The 13,791-nt window shown below is 35.8% G+C and overlaps 1 protein-coding gene across 1 annotated transcript; it reads left to right on the top strand.

Annotated features, from left to right (window-relative positions):
• Positions 1-5,415: 5,415 nt before the first annotated feature.
• Positions 5,416-13,669, top strand: sec61a1b (SEC61 translocon subunit alpha 1b). The gene is made up of 12 exons (XM_079840948.1): positions 5,416-5,989; positions 6,679-6,746; positions 6,834-6,899; positions 7,041-7,119; positions 7,446-7,577; positions 8,854-8,963; positions 9,813-9,966; positions 10,056-10,216; positions 10,357-10,554; positions 11,546-11,737; positions 11,832-11,908; positions 11,989-13,669. The coding sequence occupies exons 1-12, from the start codon at positions 5,983-5,985 to the stop codon at positions 12,173-12,175; spliced, it is 1,431 nt and encodes a 476-aa protein (XP_079697074.1). The 5' UTR covers positions 5,416-5,982; the 3' UTR covers positions 12,176-13,669.
• The last annotated feature ends 122 nt before the right edge of the window (positions 13,670-13,791 follow it).

A 13,791-nucleotide genomic window follows, 5' to 3' on the forward strand; every position in this document is an offset into this window, starting at 1 on the left:
AGTTGTAAAGTGCTCAGTCTACTGAAGCATTCTTTCCTCTGATGTGTGTTAGCACATGTAATGCCACATTCTGACTCATCAGACGCCTCTCTAGCTCACTGACAGTATTTATAGATGCGTCTAAATTTAAGAAAAAAACTCCCACTAATCTGAAACAAACAGACATTAGCAAAACAGCTCCGACATTTGATGACAATGCATAAATTTCCTTTAGTAGTTTGTAGGCAGTACAGAGAAAACAAATGTTTAGCGATTATGTGTGTGAGTCTGAGCATATGTGGAACTAACCGCAGAGTTTACTATCTCTAAACAAATTTGTCATGCCTCACCAAAGGCTTAGGGATCATATCTCTGACGTATAGGAAAGATATCATGGTGTCACTTAAGTAAATGTATCTGGATGTTGGAAAATACCTTGTGCACCATGGCCAGAGAGTTTACACAAAGCTTAAATGGTTTTACATCATTAAACAGCAGGGAGAAAGAGCACAGTGACAATTGGTTTCAAAGTTTTACTGAATTAAAAGTAACAAAACATGCTTGATAGATAGATAGATAGATAGATAGATAGATAGATAGATAGATAGATAGATAGATAGATAGATAGATAGATAGATAGATAGATAGATAGATAGATGATAGATAGATAGATAGATAGATAGATAGATAGATAGATAGATAGATAGATAGATAGATAGATAGATAGATAGATAGATAGATAGATAGATAGATAGATAGATAGATAGATAGATAGATAGATAGATAGATAGATAGATAGATAGATAGATAGATAGATAGATAGATAGATAGATAGATCTATCCAGCCTTTGCTTTCCACGTGCATCAATGAGCCTTGGCCGCCCATGACCCTGTCACCGGTTCACCACTGTTCCCTCCTTGGACCAGTTTTGATAGATACTGACCACTGCAGACCAGGAACAGCCCACAAGAGCTGCAGTTTTGGAGATGCTCTGACCCAGTCGTCTAGTCATCACAATTTGGCCCTTGTCAAACTCGCTCGAATCCTTATGCTTGCCCATTTTTCCTGTTTCTAAAACCTAATTTGAGGACAAAATGTTGACTTGCTGCCTAATATATCCCACTGACTAACATGTGCCGTGATGAAGATATAATCAGTGTTATTCACTTCACCTGTCATAATGTTATGCTTGATTGGTGTAGATAGATAGATAGATAGATAGATAGATAGATAGATAGATAGATAGATAGATAGATAGATAGATAGATAGATAGATAGATAGATAGATAGATAGATAGATAGATAGATAGATAGATAGATAGATAGATAGATAGATAGATAGATAGATAGATAGATAGATAGATAGATAGATAGATAGATAGATAGATAGATAGATAGATAGATAGATAGATAGATAGATAGATTCTTCTGCTTCTTCCGGTCAAGTGTATGTGGGGTAACGCAGCACTGTTTTATCATATAAGATACATTTGAGCGTGTCAAAAATGATGTTATAACGTTAATCTGTGCGACACTTGTTGCACACTTCAGTAATCTAGATCGATATTAGAATATCATATTGATAGTTGCCACATGGCATTTCTTTTTTTAAATATATTGTATGATGGAGAAAATGCTGTATTAGAGTACAATAGCTTTTTTGTCTATACATGTCTCCAAAGAGTTGCTCACCTGTCTAATAAAACACAAAATATATTAAAGCGTCTTTGGTGTTTCCATGGTTTCTACAAAATAAAACCAGAAATCGAGGGTAACGCGGGTATGATGTCATTGATAAGTGACGCACAGACACGGTCCATGTCCTGGTTAAAATTGCTTATTTCTCTGGATTTAAACATTTAAACACAAGTCAACAAAATACATAACACTGATCTAATGGTTTTTGGATATTTTACTCCAATAATCTTACATATTGTGCCTTTAAGATTCAAAAAGTAGGCTAAAAGAGGATGATATAAGCTATATAATGCTTATTATTGTAATGAGTGCTTTTAAGAACTTAAAACTGATGCGAGTAAAACAGTATTGAGGCAGTTCACTTCCTGAGAATTGAATAAAGTAGGTGAACTTTGCCAAATTATATAAGGCATTAAAAACGGATGGAGCCCAGCAATTTTGCCAAATTATGCAAGGCATTAAAAACGGATGGAGCCCAGCAATTTGCTTTTATCAAACTGTAAACTAAACCCTAGTGAATCACATGAGCCAACGGAAATGTCATATAAACCATTAAATAAATCATATAACTCTCAGCACAGTTAGCAACTGAAGAATCTGGATCCTGTGTTATGTCAACAGCATCTGAAAATAGCAGTTTAAATTGACCATATCTCACTGAGAAATGCAAACACCACAAAAATAAATGAAGCGGAAGGCCTTATGTAAAAAAGAAATTGATGTTTTGCTTATGTATCACGCCGCTTTCTTCTCAGTCCAGATTCCACATCTTCAACATGGCTGAAATAGTATTCATTTATAATACATTTACATGAGGTAGACTAATATATACACATTTTCCCCTTATACAACATGACGCTGATGTCAAAGAAAATGAACTAGTTGGGTGAGAAAGAATGTGTGATTTGTGTGGTATTTGCTTGGCCTCACCTCTGTGTTATCTCACAGTTCACTGACCATTATATAACCAGTCTGAACAAGTATCTCTTTATTAAAGCGCAGACAACAGCTCATCTACAAGCACACCAGAGAATCAGCAGCTGTGTGCATATAAAGTACTGAGCAAAAGGCCATGAGTTCTTTCTGCTCCATCATTTGTACTTTCCCCGGTTGGTGTGTATGCTAGTACGGCTCATTGATTATGTGTGTCAGACTGGCTTGCATCTGCTGCAGACACCAGACTGGGATAATCTGCTGTCATGTTATACCCATTCAAGAAAATCTGCCTTGATTAAATCATTTTTGATTTTTTTAATAACGTTAAATAATTCATTATCAAGTTTTTAATGTTGCTGTGTTGAATTACACCATCTTAAAAAATACAAAAATAAACCTTGAAATATTCTTTATATTAAAAATGAATCATATCCTCCTGGGACCAACGAATAGACTTTTGTCCACTGCAGTGGACGTTATATTTTAGGGGATTTCTCTGACATCATACATGTCACATGTCACAGTCTGGATGTCCTGTAAAGAGCACATTCGGGGCTTTGATTTCATAAATGACCATTGTAGAGGACGCCAGGACTCAAATCATGTTTATCAGGCATTCTGGAGACATAACAAGTGAATAGGGAAAGAAATTACAAATCAATATTCCTATAAAATATTAGATATTATTATGAAAATGTTGCCAATTATTACTCCCATTATTACACTTCTATTTTCATTACGTTGCACCAAGAGCACATTAATATGCAAATTAGATGCAGCATATAGATACATTGTATTGAATGGGAAAATCCAAGTATGTTCATTTTACCCTCATATTTCATAAAGTAAAATGGTATATCAATGCATTCCGTTATATCTTTCATAACATAGTTCAGAATCATCTTTAAACAAAGTTTGTTTAAAAAAAATCCTGAAACCTAAAAATGTATTGGTGAATTGAAAATAAATGCCATTGTTTTTGCCTATACATGCAATTTCATGTCATTTTTATTTTTTAAACAACTCAGTCCTGGAGTCAACTACAGAGGACATATCATAACATATGAATAAAATATAATTTTTCAAAAATGTTTTTTTTTTTCCATTTGTTTCTTATGCTCTAAACAATGTAATGACATGAAAAAATACTAAATTCAAAACACTTTTTTTCTGGGTCCCAGGAGGATATTATAGCCTATATAAAAAATATTATCATGGTAGGTTTATGGTAGGTCAAAATAAGCATGATATAAAATGGGTAGGCCTATGATGTTCAAAAACATCGTAGTAGTTATTCATGGTACTATTTGTTCGGGACTCTCACATATGATTCATCACCAGTGAAGTCCTTGTGGCAACAGTTTTTTTTGTTGTTGCATGAATTAAGAGCCTAGGAATTTCTGATGCAGAGATGCCCCCTGGCGGTGTGTAGCTGTAAGTGAATGAGATATTGCAGTTACGTTGCTCAGACACAAACTATTCACCACAAATGTAGGCATTACAGTTTTTCTCAATTGTTTACGCACAAATACTGGTACTTGAGACACAATGACCACAACATGTAACTCATGCACCAACCCCCTGAACCAATTCTGCTAAACTACAAGCACAATTCCTGCTTTACACTCAAATTGCAGTTCTAAAACACTTTTTCAAAACACTACACACAATTCTCTGCATATTGTTTTCACAAGGAACACACTGCCATTCAAATATGCACTTTGACTCATCACATAGACAAACACCTGTCACACAGTTTTACAATTAGCAAACAGAGCTTAGCATAAAAGGGCAACAGGTGAGCTCTTCTGTTTTGGAGCAGCATAGTTTTTATTTTATTTTTTACTTTAACTGTATATAGCAAATTATTCTGTTGTTTTGTATGCAGACCACTGTATGTGCAACTTTGTGTTGGTTGGGATGTTCCCTGTGTATATTGATTTTGTGGGAAAAATTAAATATATTTGTTACCGTGTATTTGTGTGTTCTGAGTATAAAAACGAAAATCTCCAATATTTTACAACACACTTTTGTATAATGTCTGTAATAAGCGTAACACTGAATCAAAAAAAGACCTAAGTCATTATGATGGATGGAGAAGTGTTTTCCCTTCATTATAGTGTTTTACATTGAGCACATCAGTGTTCAACTGGTTCTTATAAATGTCTATGATGGTTTGTGTGTGTCATTTGAAAACAAAATACCATTTTGAGAAGAAATAACATTGTTGAATGTAAAGTTTCATTTAGCTGGAGAATTGAGGGGTTTTGCCCATCGTGTGTGTGTTTTTTGATTTGTGTGTAAAGTTCTGAGAGTATGAGGCATGCTTTCAGAAAATGTGTGTAAGCAATTGAGAAAAACTGTAATATTTTGTTGCCATATGGCCATTATCCATTATATTACGTTAGAATTAAATGTTCTCTTTGAAAGTAACTTGAGTTGAAAAATTGTTTTAACAATACACATTACCTTGAGGTTTACCCAGATCTGTCTCAGCACAGTCAATTAAAGGAATAGTTCACCCAAAATCATTTACTCGCCCTCAAGTTGTTTCAAACCTGTATGAATTTCCTTGTTCTGTTGATATTTTAAAGAATGTCCGTAACCAAACAGTTAATTGACTTCCATAGTAGCCTCCCATATTCTTCAAAATATCTTCTTTTAAGTGTGAGTAAATGATGACAGAATTTTCATTTTTGGGTGAACTATCCCTTTAACGTGCTAAAAGAAACCGTAATAAAATAGGCAACTATTGAAATACACCATAATTTGATCATTGTAATCACGTGATTTGAGACAGTCTTTTCCGCCAGGGGGCGCATCGAAGGCTCAGGAAGCCGAATCTCCTTTAAAATAATTTAAATCTCAGGACGTTGTACAGTAAATTCTATTAAGTCTGTTAATTCCAAATGTTTGTTCAGGGAATTCCAACAGAAATCTATCCCAGAAATATGTACTTCAGAGCATGATTAAATAATCGTCGTAAATAACAATGACTGCGCTGAGAAAAGTAGCATGTATCACGTGACTATCCGCCGTTCAAGCTATAATATACATCGAAACAATCACACACTGAGAAACCTAAATATCCACTGATTTACTCCGTGAAGAGATAAAACGGCAAACTATTTGCTGTAGTTTAGAACGACCATACCTACCTATTTATTTATTACGCAGCATCAGAGACGACTTCCGGGCCACTAATCCCGCCCATTTCATTCTCCATTTTCCATTCGCCCCACTATTTCTGTGCTTCAGACACTGACGTGTATTTGTGCTCTGGGTGATGACGTGTCCTGAAAACGCTCCTTAGCTACTGACCGGGTGCTTGCTAACAGCTAGTCTGGGACTATCATCAGAGGGACACCATGGCTAGTGAGTCTTCACCGTTTTTACTCTACTTCCAGTCTATTAACAAGTAGTGCAATCCATTTTGTAGTTATAAACAGTTGGTATTTTAACAATAACTATTTAGCCTCAGTGTTTATTCATTCATTATACAATTAGCATAACTGCATTTTGCTGCTAGAATCTAACGCCGTTCGTTGTTGAATTCAAAGAAACGCGTACTTTAACTTTATTTGGTCGTTTGTGTGACTTTTTAATGCTTACATTTGTAATCCCACTGATTTTACAAAGCAAACATGGTCAGCTAACGTTAGTACTAACGTTAGTTCAGTAAACTAACGTTAGCCATGTCACAAATGCGTTTGTTGCCTTTAAGTATTACAGGTTTAACGTTACAAGTAATTTCGTAAGCAACATGGTGTCTAAAAATATAACTCTTAATTAAATTAAAAGTCTGGCAGCGATGGTTATAATCATTATTTTGTATTGTAGCGTGATTTGTATTAGTTTTACGCATGTATTGGTTTTAGTGTTTGGATCGGGGTTTTCTTCTTGGAGTGAATGATGACGTTGCAGGAGAGACGGATTCAAGCAACTTGTTTGAACTCCAGAAACTCTAAAGCCACGTCGCCTGAATCACTAAAAGCTCATGGGATATTTTCCACTGTCTTACTGTACATAACTGTAAGCCAACGTGTGGTTCTTTTCTTTTTCAGTTAAATTCCTGGAGGTGATAAAGCCATTCTGTGCGGTTTTACCTGAGATCCAGAAACCAGAAAGAAGGGTATGCAGTTCGATCCCATCAACATTTCGCTTAATTGGTTCTTGTGCCACTTCAGTGATACTTACTCTTTAAATCTCTTCACCACAGATTCAGTTCAGAGAAAAGGTGTTATGGACAGCAATCACCCTGTTCATCTTCCTGGTGTGCTGCCAGGTATGTTTACCCTGTTAGTGCTGTAAACTGTTGATGTTCAACAAACCATTCTTGTGCACTTTATAAACCTCTGAAACCAAACATTACCATCCTTGGCTGTTTTTTATGGGTAAATGATCTCCTTTGATCTCTGTTCTCCAGATTCCCCTCTTTGGAATCATGTCTTCAGACTCAGCAGATCCATTTTACTGGATGAGAGTGATTCTGGCATCCAACAGAGGTGTGTGTTCCTGAATCAGGAGTGTCAGACTGTGATTTAATCAGCCTTCACACATGTTCGACGAACGATTTAATCAAATATAGTTCACTGATTAATTTGCTCATAATTATATAATTGTTTAATTCACCCATGCTTTAAGTTATTCAACATCTGTCATTGACTGTGATTTGTTTAAATGTCAATGAATTATTCAAAATCATCCCAAATTATGATTGAGTAAATGTTATCTAATATTTTTAATATACATCATTTTTATATCTATATTGGTCACCTGCGTGTTGCAAAATCCCAAAATGGCTGATCCCAAACTTAAAAATGCGTTTCAGGAACCCTGATGGAGTTGGGTATCTCTCCCATTGTGACGTCTGGTTTAATCATGCAACTGCTGGCTGGAGCTAAAATCATTGAGGTTGGAGACACACCTAAAGACAGAGCACTCTTCAATGGAGCTCAGAAACGTACGGCAACCCTTTCTCTTTTTCACTATTACTTCTTGTTCATGGAGGATAATATGGTTCTCTGTAATTCTTGATTCGGATTGGTCATTTGCGGAATTCTGCATTTGAAGGGTTAGTTCACCCAAAAATGAAAATAATGTAATTTATTACTCACCCTCATGCTGTTCCACACCCGTAAGACCTTCGTTCATCTTCGGAACACAAATGAAGATATTTGTGCTGAAATCCGATGGCTTGGTGGGGCCTGCATAGCCAGCAATGACATTTCCTCTCTCAGGATCCATTCATGTTCTGAAAAATATATTAAAATCAGTCGATTTGAGTACAGTGGTTCAATATTAATATAAAGCGACAAATATTTCTTGTGCGCCAAAACTTAATATCGACTTGTATAGTGATAACCGATTTCAAAACACTGCTTCATGAAGCTTCGGAGCATATCAAATCAGTGGTTCGGAGCGCCAAAGTCACGTGATTTCAGCAGTTTGGCGGTTTGACACGCGATCCGAATCATGATTCGACGCTTAGAAGCTTCATGAAGAAGTGTTTTGAAATCGGTTATCACTATATAAGTCGTTATTTAGGGATTTTTTTTTTTTTATCAATAGAGAATACCAAAAATATTCTCGTCGCTTTATAATATTGAACCACTGTACTCACATGGACTGATTTAAATATGTTTTTAGTACATTGATGGATCTTGAGTTAAGTGACATGTCAAGGCCAAGTATGGTAACCCATACTTTAACTTGGATGGGTTAAATCCAGTGTACACACGAGTAGTGTGTACACACACACCCTTAGCAGTAGGCAGCCATTTTGCTGTGGCACCCAGGCAGCGATCGGGGGTTCGCTGCCTTGCTCAAATGCTCCTCATCCTTTTCCTGCCGATATAGAGAATCTAACCCGCAACCTTCAGATTATCAGTCTAACTCTCTAACCATTATTATACATTTATTTGAATGACGGGCCAAACTTATACTTATTTTATTCATTTGATTGATTAATTTGATCATTTACAGTCAGATCGTAAAATAAACCCCTTCAGGCTCTGCCATCTTGCAACAATGCAAGTTTATAATAATGCATTATCCCTTACCAGTTGCACATCTATCTTGTGGTCTTTGATATACTTAGCTAAGTGACTTCACTGGTTGAAACTAATGGAAATGTCTAATGCAGCCCCCAGTGGATTAATGCTTCTGGAAAACCCATCTTAATGTCACCATTGTATTATGTTTCTGTAAGAAATCTAACACTGAGATCTTTCTTCCAGTCTTTGGCATGATCATCACCATTGGCCAGGCTATTGTGTACGTTATGACTGGCATGTATGGAGACCCTTCAGAGATGGGTGCTGGAATCTGCCTTCTCATCATCATCCAGGTTAATTCACATTCTCTATTCACTCATATTTCTACATGTGCTTGAAATAATTAGACATTTTAGTAGTGATAAACTGAAATATTGTAAGTGTCTTCAGCTGATAACAATTTCTACAGAAGCTTTTGGTTCTGACGGAATCTCCTGACAGGATTGTGACTGGATAATGCACAATTTCTGTTTTCAGTCATTCATATTGTGTATTGTGCTTTTTTAATTATAGTACTGTTCATTCTAGATACTACTAACTTAAAAAAAAAAAAACATTGGATCTAAATTTTCCTTGTGGATTTTGGTAACACTTTACAATAAGGTTTTATTAGGTAACTACATTAGTTAACACGGACTAATAATGAACTGCACTTTATAAAGCATTTATCTTTGTTAATTTCAACATTTACTAATGCATTATTAAAATCTTGTTAACATTAATGCACTGTGAACTACCATGAACAGCTGTATTTTTATTAACTAATGTTAACAGATTAACTAATGCTGAACAGGTGTTGTTCATGTTAACTAATACAATTACTCTCAAGTTATTAGAAATCACTGTTGGTTGTTAATGTTGACTGTAAAATCACAAGACTCTGAAGTGACCTTTGTAGGCATTGTTTAAATCTAATCTGTTTGCATTCACACCTAACCTTATCTATGCAAATGAGCGCCTTTTATAAAAAAAAAACTGATTGATCTTGTGTCTTGTCCTTTGTCAGTGTCTTGTGCTATATTTTGTGAAGGGCATTATTCTTTTGTTGAAAGCACCTTTTTTCTTTCAGTGGTGGTCTGCATGCAAAAGAGTTTAATTATGTTATGGTTGATCACATAATGTTGATGATCTGTTCTCTGTAGTTGTTTGTGGCCGGTCTTATCGTGTTGCTGCTGGACGAGTTGCTGCAAAAGGGTTACGGTTTGGGCTCTGGTATCTCTCTCTTCATCGCCACCAACATCTGTGAGACAATCGTATGGAAAGCTTTCAGCCCAACCACAGTCAACACAGGAAGAGGTTTGTGTTCAGGATGTAGTACCTTGTTTTGAACGATTCTGTGGTGTCATAAGGGATGCTGACTGAATTTTTTTAATGTGTACATTCAGGTACTGAGTTTGAGGGAGCCATCATTGCTCTGTTCCACCTGTTGGCCACTCGTACTGATAAAGTGCGAGCTCTGAGAGAGGCCTTCTACAGACAGAACCTGCCCAACCTCATGAACCTCATCTCTACAGTCTTTGTCTTTGCTGTGGTCATATACTTCCAGGTTAGTGAATTTATTGCTTAACAGAGTTTTTTTGCTAAGGTGTCACTTTTGGTATTGCTGGTTCAAATCCTAATAACCCTAATTGGCTGACAACACGTATTAAATGCTAAGTATTTATATATTATTTTCTTGTTCCACAGGGCTTCAGAGTCGACCTCCCTATCAAATCAGCACGTTACCGTGGCCAGTACAACACATATCCCATCAAACTGTTCTACACCTCCAACATTCCCATCATCCTGCAGTCTGCACTGGTGTCCAACCTTTACGTCATCTCTCAAATGCTCTCCACTCGCTTCAGCGGGAACTTTTTGGTCAACCTGCTGGGGACTTGGTCGGTAAGTGACTTTTCAATATTTGCTTTGGCATTTTCTGAGAATTATTTTTTTATTTTATTGATTTGATTTCAGTTTATTTCCTTATGTTAAGTGTTTTTAATTTAGATTAGAGTAAGAATATGCTAATAGTAATAATAGTTTAATAATTAAACTTTCTAAAGGGATGGTTCACCTAAAAATGAATGTACCCATAATTTACTCACCCTCAAGCCATCCTGGGTGTATATGACATTTTTCTTTCAGACGAATACAATCGGAGTTGTATTAAAACATGTCCTGGCTCTTCCAAGCTTTATAATGGCAGCCCAAAATTTAAAGCCCAAAAAAGTAAAGGAATTCTGAAGTGAATCGATGGGTATTTGTAAGAAAAATATCCATGTTAAGTTTAAGTAAAATATGAAGTTTCTGGCGGAGGCCTTCCATGTTCAACTTACAAAGAAAGTGTAGCGCCTCTCACAGTCACAGTTCAAAACAGTTTTAAATATGGACTTTTCTTTCAAAAAACCCACTGATTCACATTTTTAATTCGAACCAATTGTCTGAAAGAAGAATGTCATACAACTAGGATGGTTTGAGGGAGAGTAAATCATGGGCTAAATTTTATTTTTGGGTGGACTATCCCTTTAAGTCATTCTGTTGCCACTGAATGGTTGGAACCGGATTGGGAACCATGGTTTTAAATGATGTATGTAGACTTACACAAAATTAACCTAGAAAACTATCCCTTTAAGTCATTCTGTTGCCACTGAATGGTTGGAACCGGATTGGGAACCATGGTTTTAAATGATGTATGTAGACTTACACAAAATTAACCTAGAAAACTATTTAATCTACATTTGTGTGGTCCGCCCTCATGGAGGCTGCCATATTGAAATCACATGACCGGAAGAATGCTACTTTTAAGCTTGCATATCAGACTCTTTGACTTGTGTAACAAATTATTTTTAAAAAAAAGTTGGTGCACCTATAAAGTGTTTGTTTCTGTTAACAGGATAGCTCAAGTGGAGGGCCAGCTCGTGCTTACCCAGTAGGTGGTCTATGCTACTACCTCTCTCCCCCAGAGTCTTTTGGCACAGTTCTGGACGATCCAGTCCATGCCATCATTTACATCATCTTCATGCTGGGATCTTGTGCCTTCTTCTCTAAGACCTGGATTGAGGTGTCTGGATCCTCTGCCAAAGATGTAAGAGCGTTACACTATTCCTGCTTCCTGATAAAACAGCTGCACTGTACAGTTGACTTAATTGGGCTTTATATGTTAATTTTGCATTAATTAGGTTGCGAAACAGCTGAAAGAACAGCAGATGGTAATGAGGGGACACAGAGAAACTTCAATGGTCCATGAACTCAACAGGTAAAACATGGTGCACTCAAACCTAATTAGACTCAATGAGTCAAATATGGAATAACTAAACTTTTTAAATCCACGTTTAGGTATATCCCCACAGCTGCAGCTTTTGGAGGCCTGTGTATAGGTGGTCTGTCAGTCATGGCCGACTTCCTGGGAGCCATCGGCTCAGGAACTGGAATTTTGTTGGCCGTCACCATCATCTACCAATACTTTGAGATCTTTGTGAAAGAACAGAGTGAAGTGGGCAGCATGGGTGCTCTCCTCTTTTAGTACATCCCTCTGTGACAACATCAGACTGACTGAATTTATAAGGTTTAAGTTCTTTTTATTTGATTTGTTTTATTAAACGCACAAATTCAATGTTCTACATCAAGGATGTGCTGCCACTGTGCGTCTGATCCTGACCTGTAGTGGCTTGCTTTGCACCGGAGTTGCAGACTGAATTGTGCTTTCTGTTGGGGAAAATATGGCAGCTTGATATCTCAGTATTAAGCATGGGAATGTAACCATCCTTAATTTCCACTCTTTCCCCCTTTTTTTTTTCTTCTAAGCCTCCCAAGCCAGAATCTATCAAATGTAATCAAATGTTCCTGATTCTATGTAATGCCATTCAATAATGCATAATAGAAGAAACCTGTCCAAACCTGATCAACATTTGATACGCCCTGCACTACACTTCTCTCTGTATGTGTGTGTGTTGATGTAAGCGCAATGTTATATCATGGCAACAGTTGATATGGTGTAAATAAAAATAGATTTTTACGGTGGGTATGTGCACATTTGCCCATTTCATTTTTGTGTGGGCTGAGTGTGTGAAAACTTTGGATTAGTTGTTAAAATTTGCCCAGGTTTATCAATGCCAATAATATGGGATCACGGCATTGCATTTTTTGAGGTTTTGCCAACAGTTTTCAATATATTTATGTTTGTTTTTCTTCTTTCAACTACAAGCTATTGTAAAATAGTTCTGCGCATTTCAGTCACACTACTTGATGTTTCTATTATTGCCCCCCTTTTAGATCTAATTAGCTATGGTTTCTTTTAGTGGACCAAATGCTGCAGAAACTGCCTGTTAATGAATATGCCAGTGTTGATATGAGAGGATGTGGTTTATAATAGAAGAGTGCTTCATGTGGTGTAATCTTATACAGACCACAGTATTAAAATGTGTTGCGAAAGTTTGGCGTTTTGTTCTTTTTATTTTTACATTTTGTGCACAATTTCTTTTTTGTGTGTTTCTAAAAGATGTTTGAAGGCAAAAAGTTTTTAATTTTTTTTTTTTGATTGATTGATTGATACAAATGATTTCTGTGCAGGTTACACATGGCTACTACATTCATTAATAAATAGGAACACATTTTTTCTTAGATAAATGTCATATGCTTTCTTTTGCATGGCCTCATCCTGATAATAACAATGTTCATACTGGCCTTTCAGATGCAATGTCAAGTCCACTTAGAATGCTAAATATGGTTTCAACCGTCTCTGGAGTGATAATGAATAAAATTATAGAAAACTATTTAGATGATATAATTTATTATTAAATATTGTAGTACTTAACAATACTCTGAAATCTATGAATTTAGTACATTATACTCATGTATTGTTTTGTTTATTTTTAAATAAAGAATTGGGGTTCATTTTGATAAATGGTTTAAAGCTGTATAAAAATATGTATACACGTTTATAACGAATTGTTTTTGCAAAAATATTTTGAATATTTCGATACCAAAACGGATTAAATAAAGATCGATTTAAATACCAGAATAGTGATTAAATGAAAATGAAATGTATACCTTTATTTAAAATTATAATTTTATAATTATACATTAAAATATAAGTTTTATGGCATATTTCTTTGATTTTGAAATTGAATTATGAAAATG

Source organism: Gobio gobio, assembly GCF_949357685.1.
Source record: "Gobio gobio genome assembly, chromosome: 17".
NCBI lineage: Eukaryota > Metazoa > Chordata > Actinopteri > Cypriniformes > Gobionidae > Gobio > Gobio gobio.